The sequence below is a fragment of the Engystomops pustulosus genome, chromosome 11 (genome assembly GCF_040894005.1).
Source record: "Engystomops pustulosus chromosome 11, aEngPut4.maternal, whole genome shotgun sequence".
Taxonomy (NCBI): domain Eukaryota; kingdom Metazoa; phylum Chordata; class Amphibia; order Anura; family Leptodactylidae; genus Engystomops; species Engystomops pustulosus.
Genome location: NC_092421.1, coordinates 59,608,416 through 59,635,244, shown reverse-complemented (window position 1 = coordinate 59,635,244; position 26,829 = coordinate 59,608,416). Strand labels below are relative to the sequence as shown.

The 26,829-nt window shown below is 43.1% G+C and overlaps 1 protein-coding gene across 5 annotated transcripts in view; it reads left to right on the top strand.

Annotated features, from left to right (window-relative positions):
- EXOC6 (exocyst complex component 6) overlaps positions 1 to 26,829 on the top strand; it is a 148,514-nt gene that overhangs the window by 34,997 nt on the left and 86,688 nt on the right. For all 5 annotated transcript variants that reach the window (XM_072130744.1, XM_072130742.1, XM_072130743.1 and 2 more), the window contains exons 2-7: positions 9,095 to 9,266; positions 13,872 to 13,919; positions 14,000 to 14,090; positions 16,152 to 16,197; positions 22,891 to 23,095; positions 23,631 to 23,786. In XM_072130744.1, the coding sequence (XP_071986845.1) occupies positions 9,095 to 9,266; positions 13,872 to 13,919; positions 14,000 to 14,090; positions 16,152 to 16,197; positions 22,891 to 23,095; positions 23,631 to 23,786 (718 nt within the window). The remainder of the gene's footprint in view (positions 1 to 9,094; positions 9,267 to 13,871; positions 13,920 to 13,999; positions 14,091 to 16,151; positions 16,198 to 22,890; positions 23,096 to 23,630; positions 23,787 to 26,829) is intronic.

Genomic DNA, 26,829 nt, shown 5'->3' with positions numbered 1-26,829 from the left:
TCTTCATGTTTAGGAACATCACCATAACTCAGAATTCTATTGTGAATGGCTTATGACTCTATTGCATTTAGAAGCATTGGGCCAATTTATCCGAGCAATATGCAATATACTTTCCTTATATGAGCCTTTATTGTCCATGTAGCTGTCTGTAGCCTCTTCACTTCAGCGCCCTCCTCCATGCTGCCTTCAACTGACAGGTTGGAGGGTGACAGACTTCACATAGCCATAACTTCTGTACCGTAACTTCTGGTGTTAATTTAAAGAGGAGAATAAGGATTGTGTTTCTAGGTGTCACAGAACCAGGAGTGGGAGATACATGTGAAAATAGCACTCTACAATTTTTATGTGATATTAAAATTATATTAAAATGACACCAGAACGGTATATATCAGACCTGCTCTTAAAAGGCTGCATTATCATGCTAGGGCTCATTTTCAGGGTTATGTGAACTTGGATCTAAGCAGTGGGGTCCAACTGCTGGTCTCCCCAGCAATCACAAAAAAGGGGTCCAATTCTCACCATTTAAACAACAATGGAGATTATACAGGTGTAATCCATTCTGAAAAATACTACTCCATATTATTTTCAGAATTGATAAATGTTACATGAACATAATTCATGGTAACCAGCATTGTGATGAGAGTCTGCCAAACATAACAAAGCACATGCTGCCACTCACAGGTCATTCCAGGTACCGCATGCCAGTAACACTTGAAGTAGAAATAAAATCATATTGCTAGTCTGTACACTTAAAGGGGTTGTCTCTTGTTTTGTTGTTAAAGTGAATGTGACTAGGGGAAAGCAATCTGATATATTGAAGCCTCCACAGATGACAAGAACAGGAATCATGTACTCACTAATTGATGGAATTGTATTGAACAACCCTAAAATATCATCGGCACTCTCATTTATGGTCTGTGGAAGTGTCGGAGATAACAGAGAGCTGTGCTCAGCAATTTCCGGCACTCTCATTCCCATTGAATGGCCGCTCTACTCATTGGTGAGAGAGGACCCCGTACTGATTGGTGTGGGCCTCATTGGGCAGACTCTATGGATGAGGTAGTCATGACCTTCTCCTTTTGATTGGGTACATTTACATTTGGTACTACTTCTTTAAAGGAAATCTACCATCAAAATTCATCATGATAAACCAGGGACACTTATACATTGATCCAGTCACAGTGACTGCAGTAATCTTCTTATATTTGTTATCCATGATCTTCCTTCTAAAATCAACTCATAACATTATGCTAATGAGTGAATAGGTCTTCTGAGCAGTGTTACCAGAGCCCATCTGTGCTGCTCGACCCTCCCCCTGTTCCTTCAGCACTTCCCCTCCCACTGCCTGCTGTATTCTCACTGTAGCAAAGGAAGTTTCATCACACAGTGGGAGGGAAGTGCTCTCCATAGAGTAACAACCTGTGTAGCAGAAGCACGGAGGGGCTCTGGTAACAACCCCAAGAGCAATTCAGATTCATTAGCATAATTTTAAAAGTTGATTTTAGAAGGAAGATAACAAGATTACTACAGTCATGGTGCCTGGATCATGCTGGATCAGTTTATCATGCTGGATTTTAAAGTTATGTTCACATTTATTATGTAAACATTATCTGTAATTATGAACATAATCTGCAATGTAAAGTATAAAGTATAATTACTTTACTTGACGCCCCAGAAAGTTGTGTAAGGTGATAAATATGACTTGTGACACATTGATACATGACTTCATCGTCCCTCCACCCCCATGCTGTACTCCATACTGATAGATTTTATGGCCTCTTGGTGGATTGGGTTATGGGTTTGTGTAATATTCTTAATAACGTGGACCCCAACTTGTGATCGGCATTGTTGTAGGGTGACTAATTTCCATAGGCGCTTCTCGTGTCTCCCCCTGGCTGGGTAATGTCTGCTCTGCTGCTGTTACATATTAACAATGGTGTTTGCTGGAGAAACTGCTTCTCAATCACAGGAAGCACCTGGCATAATGGGAAAAATACAGGAGAAGCCGAGCCGGCTTTAATAGCACATCTGCGGAAATGTCAAGTATGCGGACAAAATACAATAAATCAGCGGATGGTGAGATCTAGTCAGGTCTGGGGGAGGGAATCGTGTAACTTTTCAACACCCTTTGCATAAATCAGTAGTGCAGCGTGTGTACAAAGAGGAATAATACCAATTCTCACCATTGTATGACTTCTATTTGGCATTTTCTAGCAGTTTTCCCCTCTGAGGGCTCCGTCTTGTTGTGTGAGAGCTGGGGGGGTTGAAGACTAGCTGCTATGATGTCTCCCATACACTGCACACAGGGGACAATCTGCTCTATATATCTCTCTTTCCTTCTCATTCAGAAGCAATAGCAGGAACATATAGAACATTATAGTATTGTTTGTAATAAAGAAATTGGGGTCAGATAATAATTCCTTTATATAGCGCACACAGATTACACAGCACTGCACAGAGCTTGCCAAATCAGTCCCCATGGGGCTCACAATCTAATCATCCTACCTGTATGTTTTGGAGTTTGGGAGGAAACCGGAGGACCCGGAGGAAACCCATGCGAAGACGGAGAGAACATACAAACTCTTTGCAGATGTTGACCCTGAGACTTGAACCCAGGATCCCAGCACTGCAAGGCTGTAATGCTAACCACTGAGTCACTGTGCTGGCCTTTATAAAAGTGTAGTATTCGCTCCTCCCTTTCCTTTCATAGACAGCAACGTAATCTGATGCCCCAGTTATTGTGTGTGTGTGTGTGTGTATGTATGTATGTGTGTGTGTGTATTTATTGTTGTGTTGATGAGCACTTTCTGTAGTGCTGTGACTTTCCTCTGTAGAAGTGGTAAAGCCTGGGAACATTGTACTACGCTTGGCTGTTATTGACTTATCTTAGTTTGGTAATTTCTGAACCTGCGCAGTGACATAGTAGGTACAAATGAGTGAACCCGACATTCGGGTTTGGCCGCCAGACCTGGACGTGTTGCCAGAACAGTCACTACGGCTAATGAACACCCCTGGCAAATAGCCATGACTATGATTGCCTAGGAAAACCGTGATGTCAGTTCCGCTCACCTCTAATAGACTAAAACAAGAAGTTACATAACGTAGCATGTGAAATGGTTACATAGATGCTACGTACAGCTGTGATCAACACATCTCCAGGGTCATGTTGATGTATCCTCCGAGGTCGTAGAAAGATTACCGTAACTCCTTCTTCAATAACTTCACTAGAAAATAGAAAATCCCATCCACGCTCCATGTCGAAAACCTACATTGATTGATGCCGCAGGTTATCCTTAGCATATCCATCGCTGCTGCAGAATCTTCTAACAGAATTCCATTTCTGCAATGCAGATACTTCCCAGGTATCTCCTGACACATGTTTTAATATCACAGGTGGTTCCCTGCTGTTGTAGATTCCATAATCGTTACTTCTTTAGTGTAGGGTTGTGAAAAGTGAATATTTGGCAGTTTTATAGTGACCCCTAGTGTTTCCTTCATAATATTTCTCTTTCTAAGACCAGTTAGATTTTCAAGATGATGCAGACAGTGTCAGACTGCCCCACCGGAGCACCAGAAGATCCTCCGGTGGGCCCTGCCTGTAACCTTATATTTGACCCTAGAGCAGAAAATAAACTGATTTGGAGGCTAGCAGAATAATTTATTTGGTGGACCTAAACTACCCCAGTCTGACAGTCTGGATGCAGATATGTCATTTTATTTCCCTTGCAAGCCTTCTGGGAATGCAGGAAAAGCTGGTGTTCCCCACAATGGGCACCTCTTTGGTGCCAAAGAATTTCCCTGGTGTCCTACCATAGTCATGGGACTGTTATCGGCTGATGCAGTGGTCATAGTGGTGTCATAGTTAGGCTGGGTTCACACCTCGATTTTGTTCATTCGTTGTAAAGACAGGAAGATTCTGACGTATCCTTCTGACACGGCCGTATCCCACTGTATGCCACGGCCGTATCCCACTGTATGCCACGGCCGTATCCCGCTGTAGGAGGCGGCGGCCGTATCCCGCTGTAGGAGGCGGCGGCCGTATCCCGCTGTAGGAGGCGGCGGCCGTATCCCGCTGTAGGAGGCGGCGGCCGTATCCCGCTGTAGGAGGCGGCGGCCGTATCCCGCTGTAGGAGGCGGCGGCCGTATCCCGCTGTAGGAGGCGGCGGCCGTATCCCGCTGTAGGAGGCGGCGGCCGTATCCCGCTGTAGGAGGCGGCGGCCGTATCCCGCTGTAGGAGGCGGCGGCCGTATCCCGCTGTAGGAGGCGGCGGCCGTATCCCGCTGTAGGAGGCGGCGGCCGTATCCCGCTGTAGGAAGCGGCGGCCGTATCCCGCTGTACAACCCCTAGTTACAAACGGACCTCTGGATATTGGTAATTTATTGTACTTGAGTCCTAGGCTACAATAATCAGCTGTAACAGTTATCACAGGCGTCTGTAATGAAGCTTTATCGTTAATCCTGGTTCTTATGACAACCCAACATTTTTATAATCCAATTGTCAAGGAGACCAAAAAAAAATTTGGTTGGGGGTTACAATGATAAAGTAGACAGTTCCGACTTACATACAAATTCAACTTAAGAACAAACCTACAGACCCTATCTTGCACGTAACCCGGGGACCGCCTGTATACACTACAGGGTATACAAATAACGTGATGTGAACCCATCCTAAGGAAAGGTTAATCCTCCATTTCTTGTGGTTTACCTCTTGTGACAGCATAGCTCCATCTTGAGTGGGGGTGTAGCATCCACTCCCTGGAACGGCCTCTATACAGCGGGCAGAGTTTTTTTGTTTCCGGTCCTGCATCCATTGTATATGTTCTGGTGCCCAGAAGCTGCTGGAATATCTGATCCGAGCATGGTTTGAGTGTTGCACCCCTACATGCTGATGACTTGGATTGTATCAGGACCCAGAACACCCCTTTAATTTTTTAAGAGGTTGTACCAAGTTAGATTGTTAAGATAGGAATAACAATATGATCTGTGTGTGATGGGAATGGGAGTCCCTTTCTCACAAATTGAAGGCGGGGCAGGTTGTGCACGTGTCCTGGCACTCTATTCAGTACTACGGCAGAGTTGGAAATTGCTGAGCACAGCGCTCCACTATCAGTGGAGATCTCCTATCACCAGAGATACTCGAGCAATGTACTCCATATTTTCTGACACCCATTTTGTATTGAATGGAGCATGTTCAACTGGCTGCTTCCTTAATTAGTGAAAACGAGATCCCTGCTTTCGCTATCAACGGAGTTCAAGCAATGGGACACCCCCTTCACAATCAATCTTGGTACAACCCCTTTAAGGTTATGAGTGGATCCCCCGCTAACAGGTACAGGGAAGCCATAACTGTTCATATCTCTCCTCTTCTGTGTATTACATGCGATTGATTTGCTGAAAAACACATCAGAGAGATGAATTCAAGGCATTTCACAAAATTAATTTTCTAATTAAATCTTCCGAGGATTTATTGCGTTAGGGACGTGGATCACAAGGTAAACAGACTGGAGGTTATGGGCAGGAGATGTGTGTTTATGGCCCTGTGTGCCCTCACGTGATGCGTGTGCCCATGATATCCACATTATTGGTGTTTTCTATAGCCGTGTCACTTATTATCCGCACAAAAACTTCCTTCTGTAATGAATGGAGTGTTTTATGGGCTGGAAGTTTACAGCTCTATCTGCAGAAGGTTCAGGAAGCACTTGTTATCTTATTATACCAGCATGTGGTTATATATAATATAAAGGTTGTGTACGCCAATGAAATGATATCCTCTTGTTGTACAGTGTAATAAAAAGTAACGTTTTATTGTATTTAGAAATTCTCAAATAGCTCATTTATTGTTGGCATCATTTTATTGATCGACCCCATGACAACACTTCCTGTTTATGCGCTCTGGTGGCTTGTTGTTGTCATTGGGTGCAATAAAACTGGGGGGGGGGGAAGGTGGCCTGCAACACAACCAAAAAGTCACATACTACGAAAAATGACAACTCTTTGTGATCATTTGCACCACAAAATTTGGCCAAGCTGAATGCACGGATGTCTTGGCCCAAGTTATAGTTGAAACTTGCCAGTCCCTGGCCAGTCGGGTCAGGAAATAAAAGCTCCCCTTGGGGATACTTTGCTAATTAAGGGCATCTCTGCAGGTATCTGGAGACTTACAGCCATTGACGATCCACTGAGGGATTCTGGGAAATATGCAAATACATTGTTATCCTCTTATCTACCTTGTATGGCAGTCCCCTTAATATCAAGCATGCATAAAAGTCAAACCAGTATATCAATAAAGGAGGAACAGATTCCTAACTGTAGATGGCGCTGTTTCGATGTTTTTACATCTCATCAGTACAGTATAGGAAACTAATTTTGCTGAGCGAAAGCTTTTAGTTTTGGAAAGTGGGTGCTTTCCTTACTTAGCCTTACCAATTAAGGCCACCTTGTTTTGTATGTGGAGACTTACAGCCATGGACACTCCACTTGGGGATTATGGGAAATATTCCCCAGATGCTTTATGTTAAGGGTCTGCCTTAAAAGGTAGCTAAGAGGCAATGTTTTCACTATCTCATTTTGGAAAAACATATTTGCATATTTTCCAGAATCCCTGTCTGGCACAGATTCTAATTCTGGAGTAAATTCTAAAGCCTCTAATCTGCTGCTAGTAGACCAGATGATTTGACTCTTCCAAATATCCCAATTTTGCGGAAATGCCAATTTTGCACACACTTGGCATTCTCTCAATCATCGTCATCAGGTGGGCACCATAAGAAAAAGAGAAATGATCCCACTGGAAATCTGTTGTTGAGGAGCAACAGCTAAGAAGTTGCTGTTAGAGCTGGGGCAGAGGTGTACCACACATTAAAGGGGTATTCCCCACACAGATATAATTCCATCCTGTCTCTATCAGTCCTAGAGTACACAATTTTGGTTGTCCCCGTATCTCACCATAAATCTTCTATAATCGGATTCTTCTCATGAATAGCTTCTCTTGTCTGCACACTCCAGTTCTCTCTGCCTCCTGCCCCCCCCCCCCCCTGCTCAGACACAGGCACTTCCTCCCGGCAAGCAGAGTTTACTCTATTGTGTGCTTTTATTGATTAGTTGATGGAGCAGAACTAAGAATGTCATTGTGTGTTATATCCATTTCATGGATTGCATCATTTCTGATCTGTCTCATCTCTCTTTTCTTTGTCAGATACTAGTAGAATGTTTGGAAGCTAAATAAAAGTGTAGATAGACCTTGCCAGCACACAGCATCTCACAGCACCAGAGGAATCATGAAGTGTCTGCTTAGAGAGTGCCCGCCCACACTTTGGAATTTTACACTGACCATCACTAAGTGATAGGAGCTAAAACGGCAATAAAACCGAGTAAATTGTAAAGTAAGGGGGCTAAAAATTATCTTTATTGTGTAAACATCACTGGGGGATTAAAATTTTAGAACTTTCTTACCCCTTTAAATCACAGTCTCTCCAATTATCTAAAGAAAATGATGGGTTAGCAGTCCGCAATCCTCGGGTCTACTTTTTTGCGGCCCAGCTGCAAGACTGTAGGTGATGGGGTACAGTTGCCCCAACTCCCAAGTCAACTTTTGAGGCATCTTGTTGGAGAAGAGGTGCATACGTTTCTCCCAGATCAGCTGCCTAATTTATTCCGGTTGCTCATGGCAACCCATCAGAGCTCAGGGTTTTTTTCGACAAAAAAACAAATTCAACATTTATTCAAAAATCGTCATTGGACCCAATATCTCATGTCTGGTTATGGCACTTACCTTTTACGAGCCCCTCTTGTCCATGTAGCTGCTTGTAGCACACTTCATTTGTCAGCTTTCTCTTCCCTGCAGCTCCATCCTTCTTCTCCATTTTACCTTCAGTTGACAGGATGAAGGGAGGCGTAGTTCAAATCATGTCAAAATTATAGAGAAAAGTGGACAAATTTTGATAAACCAGGAGCACTTACTCATAGATCCAGGCACTGAGACTGTGGTAATTTTCTAGTATTTGTTATCCATGGCCTCCTTCCTTCTACAAATGATGCTAATGAGCCTCAAGGGCTCTGGGGGGGGGGGGTATTTACCAGAGCCCCTCCTTGCTGCAGATTCGCAGGCATTACAGTATGCAGGAGCACTTCCCCCTACCAATCTGTGCTGGAACTTCCTTTGCTGCAGTGAGATAACATCAGCCAGAAGGAGGGGGAAGTGCTGAGTGAGTAGGATGGGGGGGGGGGGCAAACAGTGTAAAAGCCTGTGAAGCTACAGCACGGAGGGGCTCTGGTAACACCCCCAGCGCCCCTGACTCATTAGAATGATTTTAAAAGTTGATTTTAGCAGGAAGGTGGCCACCGATAACAAATATAAGAAGATTACCACAGTTGCCATGCCTGCATCTATGAGTAGGTGTCCCTGGTTTATGATGATGGTAGATTTCCTTTAATAATACTTCAAAAGATCTAAGCCTCTATATGAATTGTATTTTGCATTTTTAGCAGTTTTTCCCTTTGCATGCCCCCTCTGTTTCTTAGTTGGCTCTGAGCTGGAGGCTGGAGACTAGCTGCTATGATGTCTCCCTTACATTACATAAGTAGATCACGTGTATGGCGTTACCATACTATAGAGGTGAGTAGATGGACTCGTACATGCACACCATCATTCTGTTCACCTCTATAGAGCAGTGGTCATACACGAGTTTCACAGCCACATTCACACACTTATCCTCTATGCTATGGAGAAGAAATAATTGTCATCTGTGGGAAAGTAAAATTTGATCAAATAAAAGTTATGAAATAGTCGAAGTAGATTTCTATCGATGTTTCGTAGTTTTATTTTATTAAACCTAAAAGCACAGCTTTGGATTATAAGCCATTTCCAACATTCTTGCGCGACTCAAAATGTCCACTAGGTGGCGCACATTGCATGTACTATAAGCTGTGAGTGACTTCTAGTCTGCGGTCATATATATATGTCTGTGCAATGAGGATTTTAGGTGAAGTACAGAATTTACAGTATGGGGCATAACCGCTTAAATTCTCTTCTTTATAACCTTCTGAATCTTAAGTAGTAACCAGGTAGATTAAACCCTGCATATCTTCTGTCTCCTCAGCTCCGTATACGATGACCAGCCAAACGCCCACCAAAGGTTCATGGAAAAGCTCGATACCCGGATTCGAAATCATGACCGGGAAATTGAAAAAATGTGCAATTTTCATCATCAAGGCTTTGTCGATGCCATAAATGAGCTGTTAAAAGTCAGAGCTGATGCCGAAAAGCTGAAGGTAAGGAGTCGGTCCGATTCATTTCTGTAATCTGCAGGATTTGCTAATTTACTATTCTTAAGGTTCCTTCTATCCACAGATGTAAACCTGTGAAACCAATAATATTTTGTAAGCAAGTCCAGTAGGTGGAGATAATCTATAGCAGATCACGTTATCCATATACACAGGTCCAGTAGGTGGAGGTGATCTATAGCAGATCACGTTATCCATATACACAAGTCCAGTAGGTGGAGATGATCTATAGCAGATCACGTTATCCATATACACAAGTCCAGTAGGTGGAGATGATCTATAGCAGATCACGTTATCCATATACACAAGTCCAGTAGGTGGAGATGATCTATAGCAGATCACGTTATCCATATACACAAGTCCAGTAGGTGGAGATGATCTATAGCAGATCACGTTATCCATATACACAAGTCCAGTAGGTGGAGATGATCTATAGCAGATCACGTTATCCATATACACAAGTCCAGTAGGTGGAGATGATCTATAGCAGATCACGTTATCCATATACACAAGTCCAGTAGGTGGAGATGATCGATAGCAGATCACGTTATCCATATACACAGGTCCAGTAGGTGGAGATGATCTATAGCAGATCACGTTATCCATATACACAAGTCCAGTAGGTGGAGATGATCGATAGCAGATCACGTTATCCATATACACAGGTCCAGTAGGTGGAGATGATCTATAGCAGATCACGTTATCCATATACACAAGTCCAGTAGGTGGAGATGATCTATAGCAGATCACGTTATCCATATACACAAGTCCAGTAGGTGGAGATGATCTATAGCAGATCACTTTATCCATATACACAAGTCCAGTAGGTGGAGATGATCTATAGCAGATCACGTTATCCATATACACAAGTCCAGTAGGTGGAGATGATCTATAGCAGATCACGTTATCCATATACACAGGTCCAGTAGGTGGAGATGATCTATAGCAGATCACGTTATCCATATACACAAGTCCAGTAGATGGAGATGATCTATAGCAGATCACGTTATCCATATACACAAGTCCAGTAGGTGGAGATGATCTATAGCAGATCACGTTATCCATATACACAGGTCCAGTAGGTGGAGATGATCTATAGCAGATCACGTTATCCATATACACAAGTCCAGTAGATGGAGATGATCTATAGCAGATCACGTTATCCATATACACAAGTCCAGTAGATGGAGATGATCTATAGCAGATCACGTTATCCATATACACAAGTCCAGTAGATGGAGATGATCTATAGCAGATCACGTTATCCATATACACATGGCAGCAGCCTCCACACAGGGAAGGTTATCATCTGTATTCCTTTTGTGGGTTAATTCCCACATCCCCGGTGCTTTATGGGAGTAAAGGTGTTTTGTCAATATCAATGTCCCAGGTGACCTATGGCAGGGAAAGGGTTAATGGCAGTATACCTACCTGATCTAGCCCAGTTAAAGGGGTGAACGAGCAATGGGGTTGAAGGATAGGACGTAATATGAACATAAGGATTCCCATTTTTTAAGAGACAAATCCCTTGTTATAGGGCAGTGGCATGGCTAAAGTTGCAAGGTTTGGTGGTCTCTAATGTCCCAGTGTAACCGCTCTCTCTGGGATCGGCAGAGCAATCAGTAAGAGGGGGTGCACTCTTCCTCTGCAGGGATAGACTTTGATCTGCTGTGCAGTTTACAGGGCAAATTCAAGCACATGGACCAGAGTTATTCAGCTACAATTTTAACAAAGTATCTGCTGGCTGCAAGTTGTAGAGAAACATCATCCTGTGATTTCCAACATACCTTTATGATATCTATCCATTATGCCATTTATGAGATGTTCCCAATTTAATCCGTATGCTAATGAGGCAGTTGCTGCCCCTGGGTCTTGTCCTCGGCTCCCGGAGCACTGATATTCCTGTCTTAGTCACTTCCCTCTTCTTCCGCTGTTGCCCCATGCACATTACACTAATGGTGGCAATGAACTGGCCGCGCCAGATAATGGCCACCATTGTGCACTATGGCAATTGGTGATAGTCGGTGAGCACCCCGTGTCTCACTGCACTGTGACCTGGCTGGGTGGCCGCACTGCATAAGATAGGACATGACTGCAGTGCTTTGTATGGTGAGGGGAGGGGTGAGGTACGCCCTCCACCACCCCTCTTGCACCCAGGTGTGCGTTAAACCCGGTTTCCGGGTCCAGTGAGTACATGGTCGCGTGACTGAGGTCTTATGTGATGTGGAGGGTAGTGGTGCAGGCTCGAATAGCAATGATCCTGGTGCTGATGACAAGGCCTGAGAGCATGAGCTGCCTCATTAGCATATGGAATAAAATTGTTATTTTGCCCTAATGGATGAAAATAATTAAATTTATTTTTGAAATCACAGAACAGTTCTATATAACATAGTGTCAACAGATTATAATGGTGATAGACTCCCATTAAGGCTACATGCACAGTGCCGTGTGCTGTGCCTTGATTGATCGTGGCTTGCATTGTAATTAAAGGAGGCCATTGTGTTTCGCCGGGCTACAGAGAAGGACCTATTCTTGCCTTGTTTTGTGGCGCGGCTTTTGCATGATTTCACAGTTATTAAAGGGAACCTGTCATCAGAAATTGACCTAATAAACTGCTACCAGTGTGTTGCCAAGCAGCTGAACACCATCCAGATTATATTTCTTTCATGACTTCGTGTAGTGGCATCATCCAGAAAATCTACTTTGAAGTGAGATGTAAATTGGTTGTATGAAGTCAAGAAGGCGGAGATTTTAACACTAAAGTCAAGCTTCCCCTGCCTTAATAAGCCCTCTTCACTGTAATTGGTGGTCCTAGATCCAGAGATATCAGTAACCAGATCTGCTGATGTTCATTGCACAATGTCAATCATAGAGAAGGAGGCGTCCAGAGTTTCCTACCTTGACTACAATGTTAAACTCTCCGCCTCCTTGACTTTATATAACCAATTTACATCTCACTTCAAAGTTGATTTTCTGGATGATGCCACCACACTGGACCATAAAAGAAACAAAAACTAAAAGATGTTACATTGCTTAGCTGTATACTGGTAGTGGTTCACTAGGCCAATTGCTGATGACAGGTTCCCTTTAACATTGCGTTTCTAAAATGTTAACATTGCGTTAAAGCATGCGTTTTGTAAACATAATGTTAACAATGCAATCTGGGAAATATAGACTCAACAATGTAAAGACTCAACACGATCATCATCCAGTATTGGCCACTGTGATTACCCTGGGGTGTAGTAGGACGGTGTAATTTGTTTGCTTTATCAGTAGGTGTATTTAGCAGTCGTCCGCCATACTACTGGCACCACGTTTCCCATCACCAGTAAGAGGCACATGAATATGGCGACTGATTGTAACCCTAAGATCCACCCAAAAGTATGTTGGGCTGCTGTATGATGGGAACGTTGCACCCACAGACGTAACCCTTCTATTGGAGTCTGCACGCCTCCAGCGTTACAGAGCAGTCTTCCTTCTCATGTGTTTTGTCCATTTATATTATGATCTTCATTAGCTCACTTTCTAATTGCCAGAGCCATACAGTGTTCCTAGTACGTACGTGCACTTGACTCCCGCATCGGCACCTGCACATCAATAGCGAAGACTTGTACGTTTTCTAGGAAAGAGGTTTTGTCTTGCAGGTGCCCAGTCGTCATGTAGTGGATTTGCCAAGCACAGACACAAAAAAAATTCTTTCCCTTTTTAATTCCCTTCCAAAAACCCATGTCAAATTACCCTCGTACCCTCGATATCACTTGTCATTGTTCTCGGCTCGGAGAAGATTACGCTTCATCTTCCAGAGAAGTGTCAGGATTTTAGGCAGAGGTCACACTGTCCCGAAACCCTTTTAGCTCCCTTTACACTTCTGCAAACAAAAAGCTGCACGGCAGACAGGTCGGGCGAAGTTCAGCGGAGCCGACCATTGGAAGACCATTACATAAATGATATTCAGATAACAGGGGACAAAACGCGGCATCAATGAGGTCATTGAACATCTTTGTTCCGAAATTAATGAGATTTTTCAATCGACCCGAATGCGCTTCCTTATTATGATGACCTAATGAGTCCGCTCAATATGTGGGAAAATATGAGGTCGCGCTCTTCCTGCACCTGCGGCATGGAAATCTTGCTGGGGTTTGGAGATTTCCACTTTTGATGTGAATCAACCACCCAGTGTTTGCATTCAGCTAAGTATGAATGTTTAATTACAAGAAAAAATGCCATCGCCATCTCATGTGGACAATGAATGGAGCATAGACCTCATTGAGGTTATCAAAAAGGGACCAGTGGCCAATTGGGTCAATGATTTGAATTGTTTGACAGACCCGGAGGAACAAATAGAGTTCAAAAATCCCAAGTAAATTTGAGAAGTTTGCCACAGAATCTGTTAGTACGAACTGTCATAAGTAATTAAAGTTAACAAAAGGCCTTTGTCATCGAAAGTTCAAGTTCAAGCTGTAGAGTTAATTTGAATTTGCCCGGTTTTGTTCGGAGCCTCTCATGAATCATGATCTGATTACAAGGGTGAGCAGATACATTAGGGAACTATTTGCTTATTTCTTATAACAAAGGCAAAATCATTTCTTTAAGGTTCAAGTCACTGATACCAACCGAAGATTTCAGGACGCGGGGAAAGAGGTAGGAAAACGGCTACAATTTTGGTCTAAACTGGTCAAAATTATACCAAATTTTTATTAATTTTTTAAAATTTTTTGTAGGTAATTGCTAAGACGGAAGAGACCATTCGGTGCAGGGTCCAGCAAAGAAATATTGCCACCGTTGTCGACAAATTGCAATTGTGCCTTCCGGGTGAGTTATTGAGAAAAACATTGTGAATCTGGTTTAGAAATGTACTTACATGTGTGGAATACTGTGGTTCGTGAGATGATATGAGGTATATTTGAGTAGATATTCCTTATAAGTCATGACTTTTTTTGCCTTTGAAATTTCTGAACTTGCTTCAATCACAAAAATATTACTGTGTTGTGAGTCCCGGTTCCATGGCTCCTCTTTGACGCAGTTGGCCGCTTAAAGCTGGCCATAGACATCAAATAATTGTTGGCTGGAAAAGCTTTTGATTAACAATTATAGTCAATTACGACAATTTCTCCATTAACTTGTTTGTTTTCCTTGGCCCAACATCCATGGTATTGCTACGAAGGGTGGGCAGATAGGTGGCTGCCAAATGCCCCGGTCACATCTATCTGGTGAGAAAAAGTTGAAGCGGATAGACAAAATCCCTCTGTCTGGGGATTAGTTTAGTAAAACCAGTCGAGTAAGGGTCTACCACTCTCTTAAAGGGAACCCGTTAAACCCTAATGACAGGATCCTGTAGCAATATTCACATTGATACCAAATCTTTTACAACACAAAACCATTGCTCTTACAAGCTAAAAATAAAGTTCAGAAAAGTACCTGGCTCTCTTGTCAGGACAGATACCTGAGTTATGTCGGCGTCTTTCTTCAAGTTAAAGGAATAACTAATCACAAGTCTCCTTCTTCCCCCCTCCCTTCTGACTACGTCACTGTGTCTGTTGAATCAAATCTTGCGCTGAAATGTCCCTGGCCCTGACATGCGCAGTGAGAGGCGGAGGAGTCACATCTCCATTTTCTTGCTCCACATTCACAGCTTCTCTGAAAGTAGGCAGTGAGATAGGTACAAAACTACTACACAGTTTGAGGCAAAGCCGGGTGAAGCTCCGTATATCTGAGTCGCGGAAACTTGATCGCAAGCATGAAATTTGATGTGGCAGGATTTTTAAATAATTTTTGCGGAAAATAAAATCCTTCCGCCAATTCCATTGCTATATGGGGTTGCTTTAATACAATTTTGGCACAAGTATCAAATTTTAAGTCTACGATCTTCAGATTTAAAAAAAAAAGTTTAAAAAAAAAATTGCTCTTGTCCTGAGATCTTCAGTATTTTTAGTAGTTTTTCTTGTCGATCTATTATTTGCCAGATCTGAATAGACTCTCAGGATTGTGGAAGGTGAAGTTGAATGTCATGTGCTATCGGAGCGCGGTATCTCTCGGGGTAAAGCTGGCTTTGTGCTTCAGAGGCCAGAAAAGGGGCATTTGTTAATTAAGAAACAAATGTAACAATCTGAGCTTTGTGAATAGTAGCGTCGGGCCTCTCGGGGTTTGTGTGGCCAGAGGTTTCCTGTCTCCAACCACCTAAGGTGAAAACTGGAGATGACGCTTGACCACGGGACCCTGCTAATACCAGAGTTTTCTCCTGATGATCCATGCTCTGGAGCGGTCACTAGGGGATAAGGGAAGAACTTGATAGGGATGGAGGATATGGTGGCTAATAAAATATGACCAATAGAAATAAAATATATGCATTTAAAAAAGCAAAAAATGTTGATCATTTTTATTGTCAGGGATAACTTTGGGTCAAAATGAGTCTAAAAAGCATGTAATGACTTCTAATGAGATATACATGTTTCTTATCAGGACACTTTTTCCTATACATTGAGAGTATATTATGTAAAAATAAACACCCAATTTACAGACGACCCCTAGTTACAAATGGTCCTCTGGTAATTGGTAACTTACTGTACTTTAGCCCTGGGCTACAATAAACAGCAATAACAATTATTAAAGATGTCTGCAATTAAGCTTTGTTGTTATTCCTGGTTCTTATGACAATCCAACATTTTAAATCCAATTGTCACAGAGACCAAAAAAAATTTGTCTGGAGTTAGTATTATAAAATATACAGTTCTGACTTGCATACAAATTCAACTTAAGAACAAACCTATGCAACCTGTCCCGTATGCTATCTGGAGACTGTCTGTATATAATTAATTTGTCTTTTGAGTGTTTGCATAGTTGTATTATTTTAAATTGTTTCTCTATTCATTTTAGCCTTAGAAATGTACAGCAAATTAAAGGAACAAATGAGTGGAAAAAGGTAAGTTCAATGACTAAGATTTAAATTTTTTTTTGTCAAAGAGTAAGGATTAACCCCTTCCCGCCGCAGCCCTTTTTTGTTTTTGCATTTTCATTTTTCACTCCCCACATTCAAAAATCTGTAACTTTTTTATTTTTCCATGTACAGGGCTGTGTGATGGCTTATTTTCTGCGTAACAAATTACACTTCAAAATTGTGGTATTTAATGTTCCATGCCATGTACTGGGAAGCGGGAAAAAAATTCCAAATGCAGTAAAATTGGTAAAAAAAACCCCCGCATTTGTGCCGTATTCTTGTGGGCTTGGATCTTACGGATTTCACTGTGCGCCCCAAATGACATGTCTACTTTATTCTTTGGGTCGGTACAATTACAGGGATAACAAATTTGTATAGGTTTTATAATGTTTTCATACATTTAAAAAAATGAAAACCTCATGTACAAAAATTTTTGGGGGTATTTTGCCATCTTCTGGCGCTAATAACTTTTTTTATACTTTGGTGTATGGAGCTGTGGGTGGTGCCGTTTTTTTGCGGATTTTGATGACTATTACAATGTTATAATTTTTAGGACTTTACGACCTTTTGACCATTTTTATTAAAATGGCAAAAAAGTGCCGTTTTCGACTTTGGGCGCGATTTTCCGTTACGGAATTTTTAGGGTTTTTTATTATAATTTTTTTTAAACTTTTTTTTAATTTTTACTATTTTTCAGACTCCCTAGGGTACTTTAACCCTACGCTGTACGGTGTCGGTAAGGGGTTAAAAACAAAACTCTATAGAATTTCTAAAATGGATTTTCATGATTTTATACTGATCGTTCCATTTCCACAAAAACAGACATATTTATATTTATGAAATAGATAAAAACATTAAAAAATATAAATCCATAACAATCTGTGAGTCTGCCTCAAAATTGTGACCACACAAAAAAATAAATCTAATAAATTGAAAACTGTAAATCTGTCTCAAAATTGTGACCACATGCTGACACCTCTAGGTGGAGCTAAAGAGTTACAGAGAAGACAAAGTGGGAGATCTATCAGAAGTGTCTGAGAGCAGGACTGTTCTAGTTGCCCATGACAAGCAATCAGCATGACTTTTACTTTTGGACAAGTGCTTATAAAATCAAAGCTGAGCTTTGATTGGTTTCAAATGGCAACTAGAACAGTTCTGCTATCAGATACTTCTGATAAATTCCCCCCATTGACTTCATTACATTATGTCATAATAAGTCTTTATAAGTAAACTTGAAGACTTCCCATTGAGACTTAGTCTGCATCGCATACTAGTGGCAGCCATCAAGAGCTTAAAGGGTTTCTCCAGAAACAGGACATTGCTTAGAATAGGCCGTCGATGATGGCAATCTCACTCTCGTAATGCGATATCCTGATACATTATTGACTTGTCTCCGGACTTGCCCCTGGTCAGTACAAGAAAGTTTGCAGTAACCCAAAATAAAAATATTGGCCCTCAGCCATGTACATTTCCGCTCTTCACCCATATATCTGATTCTGACAGGGAACAGATGTTGCATATCAATAGCGCAATTTGTCAAAAACGTAATGAAGGGTTCGGAAAAACAATTTTTAGTTAAACAGCATGAAATGTAATGAAAATATAATCATAGGAGAAGAGGACATTATCCCTTAATATTTTCTACCATCTAAAACAATTTAAGGAGCGACAATAAATTAGATCCTTGGGGAGCGCAGTTGGAAGAGAGGAATAATGATCTCTTCCTAGTTCATTAATATCTACTTAATCTATCATAACACATTAGAAATGAGTTTACAGTTTATAGAAGCGGAGAATATTGACCTTGAATGTGTCCTTTCCAGAGACAGACACCCGCAATATTTCTCCCTTGTAGCGATTTATATCCGTCCATGTTCCCTCCATCTCCTGTTTATATAATTTCTCTACAAAAAAGAATTTCCTCGAGCTGGAATTCAGTATTTTTTATACTATTTTTTAGTCTTCGCTCTTTCTATTGTTCTACGTACAGGCAGTCCCCGACTTGTGACCTTTGGTGAAGCTCTCTGGATGCTTTACTTTAGTCCCAGGCTGCAATGATCAGCTGTAAGGTGTCTGTAATGGTGTTTAATTGATAATCCTTGTTCCCATGACACACAAATATGTCTGGAGTTACAATTATATAATATATCCGTTCCGACTTGCATACAAATTCAACTTAAGTAATAATAATAATTCCTTTATTTATGCACTGCTGCACAGAGCTTGCCAAATCAGTCCCTGTCCCCAATGGGGCTCACAATCTAATCAACCTACCAGTATGTTTTGGAGTGTGGGAGGAATCCAGAGGACCAGGAGGAAACCCACGCAAACACGAAGAGAACATAAAAACTCTTTGCAAATGTTGACTGTGAGACTTGAACCCAGGTCCCCAGAGCTGCAAGGCTGTAATGCTAACCACTGCTTCCCTGTACAAACCTAATGAACCTATCCTGTGTACTGCCTGTGCACTAATATTACTGTAAAGGGGTATTCCAAATAGAGTCATAAAGGGCAGCATGGTGGCTCGGTGGTTAGCATTACAGCCCCGCAGCGCTGGAGACCTGTTAAATTGTATGCAGACTTGGATGAGAGTACTTGTGTATGGGAGGTTGAGATAAGAAGAGTAAGACAAGTAACTACCCAAAATGTGGTCAACTTATGTGAATTACATCATCAATAATGTTGTGCGTTAAAAGAGCGGGTGACTCTGCTCTTCTGGATCTAACTATGGACTGCAGATTTTCTGAAAAAGATGTCCATGTACTTCACTAATGGTGAATGTATGCTATATTTTATGCTGAAGTCAAGTGTAAAATAGATGGGATATCCCATGATGATAAATGTAATATTTAAGATTGGTCAGATCCGTAGTAATCTCTAGAGCAATTTTCCGGAGCCCTGTACTTTGAAAAGAGTGGTAGGATAGATGTGTGAGCCATGTGCTCTATTCAGAGGTCCCTAAATTGGACTTGGAACAGTCATTGGTAGGTGTCCTAGTGTTAAAATCACCAGTAATTCTACACTCACCGGCCACTTTATTAGGTACACCTGTCCAACTGCTCGTTAACACTTAATTTCTAATCAGCCAATCACATGGCGGCAACTCAGTGCATTTAGGCATGTAGACATGGTCAAGACAATCTCCTGCAGTTCAAACCGAGCATCAGTATGGGGAAGAAAGGTGATTTGATGCCTTTGAACGTGGCATGGTTGTTGGTGCCAGAAGGGCTGGTCTGAGTATTTCAGAAACTGCTAATCTACTGGGATTTTCACGCACAACCATCTCTAGGGTTTACAGAGAATGGTCCAAAAAAGAAAAAAACATCCAGTGAGCGGCAGTTCTGTGGGTGGAAATGCCTTGATGATGCCAGAGGTCAGAGGAGAATGGGCAGACTGGTTCGAGCTGATAGGCAACAGTGACTCAAATCGCCACCCGTTACAACCAAGGTGGGCAGAAGAGCATCTCTGAATGCACAGTACGTCGAACTTTGAGGCAGATGGGCTACAGCAGCAGAAGACCACACTGGGTGCCACTCCTTTCAGCTAAGAACAAGAAACTGAGGCTACAATTTGCACAAGCTCATCGAAATTGGACAGTAGAAGATTGGAAAAACGTTGCCTGGTCTGATGAGTCTCGATTTCTGCTGCGACATTCGGATGGTAGGGTCAGAATTTGGCGTCAACAACATGAAAGCATGGATCCATCCTGCCTTGTATCAACGGTTCAGGCTGGTGGTGGTGGTGTCATGGTGTGGGGAATATTTTCTTGGCACTCTTTGGGCCCCTTGGTACCAATTGAGCATCGTTGCAATGCCACAGCCTACCTGAGTATTGTTGCTGACCATGTCCATCCCTTTATGACCACAATGTACCCAACATCTGATGGTCCAACCCGTTACTAGCATGGTGTACCTAATAAAGTGGCCGGTGAGTGTATATTATCCTTTGGGTGACTGTTGGCAAACTATAAGGACTTGTCTGGCTGCAGCATGAAGATCGGGCTAAATCATGCAGATCATGTAGATGCGACTTTGATATTGGTTTTTCCAGATTGCAGTTTAGTTGAGCTACATAGATTTTGGACCCTTAAACCCATCCGCATTCTCAAAAATTAACCTGAAGAAGTCCCTTTTTGAAAGAAAAACCATAACATGAGGACAAAAAGTCCTCCCGCTGCTCCTCGGCTTCTCCTCCAACACATCATTAAAAATAAGAGGCACTGAAAAATGATTCATTAGCAAGCCTGAACGACTAATGAGCAATTACTATGGGAGACACCGGCTCCTACAGACTTCTGCCTTTAAATCATTTATTATCCTTCCTTACAAAAGTTACTTTCTGGTAGCTCAAACGATCAAGATGAACAAATTTTAATGTGTATTTGTAGCAACAAAAAAAAAAAAATTAAAATCTAACAACATTTAAAATTTTCTTTTAAATGTAATTAAAGTCGGCTATGGAATTTACATATCCACCCAAGGATGAACAATATACGACACTGACTAATTGTATCAAATGTCAAACGCAAAGCGATACAACATAAATCTTGACCTGCAAATGACCTACAAATTAAAAAAGACTCAAAGCTCCCATCCGAGCAGATGTTGAAAGGGCAAGGCCTTGAGCTGGAGATATATATAATTAGCAAGGGGCTCAAGAATGGGTTTAACTTGGATTATGCTAATTCTGATTTCAGTAACAGCATTGAAAAACCTCCCAGATGAACCAACAGTGTTGCGATAAGCTGATTTGTATAATTTGAATAAAACCGTTTATATGATTTTAATGCCGTTATGGAATTATCTCCCGAGAGGTCACGCCATGTAGAGCCGCTCTTTTGAAAATTGGATGAAAGAGTCTTGGAAACTCATCTGTGGCATTCTAATTTCCGGCTTACACCGACCTACACATTCACACACTGACCCACGTTACTTATTCTCATCCTGTTATCCGCAACCGTGGCTCCGTGCCCAACAAAGTCGCTTTTGCAATTGAAGTTTTTTGTGTTTTGTTTTTCTTGTGAAGCTGTTTTTTCCGGGTCAAGATTTCACAAACAGGAATTCTAAAAAGGATATTTCATACCCTACCTGAGAGGGCGAGGAGTTTAATGGGGGAAATCCTAGTATCATAGTTTATACGGTTGAAAAAAAGGGATTGCATGAGGAAGGGATTTAGGGGAAACAATTCTATACAACATAACCATCAATGTTATTTAGGTGTAAAAAGGCATCTAGACCCTTCTTGAAGCTCTCTGCTGTCCCTGCTGTGACCAGCGCCTGAGGCAGGCTATTCCGCAGATTGACAGTTCTTACAGTAAAAAAAGCCCTGTAAAAAGCCCTATAAATTAATCATGTCCCCTCGTAGTCATCTCTTAGACAAAATAAATCTAGTTGTTTTAATCTTTCCTCATAACTAAGACCCTCCATACCCCTTATCAGTTTTGTGGCTCTACGTTGAACCCTCTCCAGCTCCAGGGCCTCCTTTTTATGGACCGGAGCCCAGAACTGGACAGCATTTTCCAGGTGAGGCCGAACCAATACCTTGTACAGTGGTAATATTACATCCCTATCACGAGACTAACCACTTTTGATACGTGACAAGATCCTGCTGGCTTTAGAGGCAGCTGATTGACATTGCATGCTGTTATTCAATTTATGATCTACTAGTTACCCCCCAGGTCCCTCTCAACAAGGGACTTTCCCAGATTTAGTAAGTGTCCCTGTAAATTTACACTTTTTGAGGGTTGGAGCGATACAGGTATTGCAATGGGGTAATTTTGTATCTTGGATTTGTATTCTTAATATAGGTGATCAATAGCCGATTAGCAGGGGGTAACGACACCGTACACCCCTGCAAATCACCCCTGCTCATTTGTCTTCAAACAGTCACAATCTGGGGGTCTGGTTTTATAAATTGTTATACTACAGCATGTTTTGGGCTTTAGCAAGTGTGCAATGCCGACCCGATGTCACCATTGAGCCTCTGTATAAAAACAGATGGTGACAGTGCCGGGCAACTCCTGATTGAAGGCATGGATAGAGGGAAGTATTACTTTTTTTATTTTGACTTCACATGGAGCGCATAGTTTAAAAATTTATGAAACTGGAAAACCCCTTAAAGACCAACTGCAGACTATACATTGCGCAGTGGCTGTGTCTGGTATTGCAGCTTGGCCCCATTTACTTTCAAACAGACCATGGGACCAATGGATATGACCTGACAAGCCTGTAAAGTAGAAGTGGCATTCATTTAAATGAGGATAGATGGTCAATAAGAAAATAAATCCTGGAATAGCCCCTTAAGAACTGAGCCCGATAAATCCAGCTGCTGAGTCTTAGCCAATGGGGACTGCCTGGCTCACTCCTTACAGGTGATGAATCGAGGAGGATCGGATATGTTGAATTTTTTCGTGCCCATTCCTTGTAGATAAGCTGCTTCCGGATGTATCTGCTGCTTACTCTCATCATCTCATTGACAACACTTGCTTGCTTGGCCAGAACGATCATGAATATAGAGATCACCACAAAGGAAGAATAGTTGTAGACTGAGCAGAGTTATCTCATGTGGGCATTAGTGCTATTAAAGGGGACTGCAATGCTCAGTGGCTGCTCCTGGTATTACACCTCAGCCCTGTTCCATTCAGAGCCTGACTCTGTTATTTTCTATTTTGATTGACAGGTATTATTCTGCGTTGAAGACAATGGAACAGCTGGAACACGTTTATCTCCCCAAAGTCTCCCAGTATCGCTTCTGCCAGATCATGGCGGAGAATCTCCCTAAGTTACGGGAAGAGATCAAGGAGATCTCCATGTCTGGACTCAAAGACTTTCTTGAAAGTATCAGGAAGCATTCCGACAAGATTGGAGAAACTGCAATGAAACAAGTAAGTTTTATTTCTCATCTACCTGTTGCCCTTATACTTTTTGAAAAAAGTTTCTTGCCCCAGCAAAAACCTGGAAGGTGTGTAGTATGTTTTGCGGTCACAGGGTTAGGGTCTGGGGTGTGGAAAGTTTCATATTGGTAGATTAATGATGGCTAGTAGTGCAAGAATCTTTACCGCGGATTAGGTGTCTATCCATAGTATAGTGGCCATGTTGGAGAACTGCATCTCTTTTTAAGTTCACTTGGATGGCAGCAGAGAATCATCCCACCGTCCTGCCCACTATACAATGTCCAAAGTCTTCTATGTACGGCTCTATGTACTGGTTAGGTTCTGTGCTCGGGGGCAGCTGAAATAGATAGTTGCCCTATGGCATTGGAAGGTGAGGGATCCCATTAAGACAATAAATGCTACCGAGTTTTGGATCTATGCCTTTACATTATATGTCACTTGCTGTGCCGTTTCCTTCTCCCATCACGGCATAATGTGGTATCCTTCACTTTGTATTGTAACAACCTTTGTTATGTTTCCAAACAAGGCCCAGCAACAGAAGACCTTTCACGCAGCACTACACAGACAGACCAACGTCGCTTATAAAAAACCTGTGTACATCATAAATGGTCATTCTACAGAAGGGGAGGATGGGGTGACGCCGAAAAGTCAGATGCTGGAAGATGAGGATACAGAGGAAGAGGTAAATTTACTTGTTAGCATTGTAAGAAGAATATACAGTCACGTTTTAAAGTTAATATTGTAAAGACTCGGACCACCATGTTTCTAAGTTCTGTGCAATAGAACTGTACGGATCGTGCTGCTGTAATAAGAATTGGGCCGTGTGTTATCACCTAGCAAGATCAGACAAATACCAGGGACCACTCCAGGAATGGGGGCGCGAATAAAAGCAGGAGTGAGGTCTATGTTTAGCCACTGTTGTACTGTTGTCTATAGAAAGAGTGTAAAAATTACAACGTAGTGGCCCGAATACGTAACTGTAGTCATGAAGCAAAGTGTTGAGTTGACCACAAGGACATATTACAAGGATGGGGGAACAAGACTACAAGGACAGATGACATCATTTGGGATTATTCAGTTTAGAAGGGAAGACCTCATTACAATGTAAAAATACCTGAATGGGCAGTTCAAGGATCTCTCCAAAGATCTTCTTAGATTCCTAGGCCTGTGATAGGACGAGGGGCATCCTCTACACCTAGAGGAAAGGGGGTTCTACCATCACCATAGACAGGAGGCATCCTCTACACCTAGAGGAGAGGAGGTTCTACCATCACCATAGACGGGAGGCATCCTCTACACCTAGAGGAGAGGAGGTTCTACCATCACCATAGACAGGAGGAGGCATCCTCTACACCTAGAGGAGAGGAGGTTCTACCATCACCATAGACAGGAGGCATCCTCTACACCTAGAGGAGAGGCGGTTCTACCATCAACATAGACAGGGAACATCCTCTACACCTAGAGGAGAGGCGATTTTACCATCACCGTATACAGGGGGCATCCTCTACGCCTACAGGAGAGGAGGCTCTACCATCACCATAGACGGGGCATCCTCTACACCTAGAGGAGAGGAGGTTCTACCATCACCATAGACGGGGGGCATCCTCTACACCTAGAGGAGAGGAGGCTCTACCATCACCATAGACTGGGGACATCCTCTACACCTATAGGAGAGACGGAACTACCATCACCGTAGACAGGGGCATCCTCTACATCTAGAGGAGAGGCGATTCTACCATCACCATAGACAAGGGCCATCCTCTACACCTAGAGGAGAGGGGGTTCTACCATCACCATAGACAGGGGGCATCCTCTACGCCTACAGGAGAGGAGGTTCTATCATCACTACAGACAGGGGGCATCCTCTACACCTAGAGGAGAGACGGAACTACCATCACCATAGACAGGGGGCATCCTCTACACCTAGAGGAGAGGGGGTTCTACCATCACCATAGACAGGGGGCATCCTCTACACCTAGAGGAGAGGCGATTCTACCATCACCGTATACAGGAGGCATCCTCTACGCCTACAGGAGAGGAGGTTCTATCATCACCATAGACAGGGGGCATCCTCTACACCTAGAGGAGAGGAGGCTCTACCATCACCATAGAGGGGGGGCATCCTTTACACCTAGAGGAGAGGCGATTCTACCATCACCGTATACAGGAGGCATCCTCTACGCCTACAGGAGAGGAGGATCTATCATCATCATAGACAGGGGGCATCCTCTACACCTAGAGGAGAGGAGGTTCTACTATCACCATAGACAGGGGGCATCCTCTACACCTAGAGGAGAGGCGGTTCTACCATCAACATAGACAGGGAACATCCTCTACACCTAGAGGAGAGGCGGTTCTACCATCACCATAGACAGGGGGCATCCTCTACACCTAGAGGAGAGGGGGTTCTACCATCACCATAGACAGGGGGCATCCTCTACACCTAGAGGAGAGGCGATTTTACCATCACCGTATACAGGGGGCATCCTCTACGCCTACAGGAGAGGAGGCTCTACCATCACCATAGACGGGGCATCCTCTACACCTAGAGGAGAGGAGGTTCTACCATCACCATAGATGGGGGGCATCCTCTACACCTAGAGGAGAGGAGGCTCTACCATCACCATAGACTGGGGACATCCTCTACACCTATAGGAGAGACGGAACTACCATCACCGTAGACAGGGGCTTCCTCTACATCTAGAGGAGAGGCGATTCTACCATCACCATAGACAAGGGCCATCCTCTACACCTAGAGGAGAGGGGGTTCTACCATCACCATAGACAGGGGGCATCCTCTACACCTATAGGAGAGGCGGTTCTATCATCACCATATATAGGGGGCATCCTCTACGCCTACAGGAGAGGAGGTTTTATCATCACTACAGACAGGGGGCATCCTCTACACCTAGAGGAGAGGGGGTTCTACCATCACCATATACAGGGGGCATCCTCTACACCTAGAGGAGAGGCGGTTCTACCATCACCATAGACGGGGGACATCCTCTACACCTAGAGGAGAGGAGGTTCTACCATCAATATAGACAGGGGGCATCCTCTACACCTAGAGGAGAGGCGGTTCTACCATCACCATAGACAGGGGCATCCTCTACACCTAGAGGAGAGGTAGTTCTACCATTGCCATAGACAGGGGGCATCCTCTACACCTAGAGGAGAGGGGGTTCTACCATCACCATATACAGGGGGCATCCTCTACACCTAGAGGAGAGGCGGTTCTACCATCACCACAGACAGGGGGCATCCTCTACACCTAGAGGAGAGGGGGTTCTACCATCACCATAGACAGGGGGCATCCTCTACACTTAGAGGAGAGACTGTTCTACCATCACCATAGACAGGGGGCATCCTCTACACCTAGAGGAGAGACGGTTCTACCATCACCATATACAGGGGACATCCTCTACACCTAGAGGAGAGACGGTTCTACCATCACCATAGACAGGGGGCATCCTCTACACCTAGAGGAGAGGCGATTCTACCATCACCATAGACAGGGGGCATCCTCTACACCTAGAGGAGAGGAGGTTCTACCATCACCATAGACAGGGGGCATCCTCTACACCTAGAGGAGAGGGGGTTCTACCATCACCATAGACAGGGGGCATCATCTACACCTAGAGGAGAGGAGGATCTACCATCACCATAGACAGGGGGCATCCTCTACACCTAGAGGAGAGGAGGTTCTACCATCACCATAGACAGGG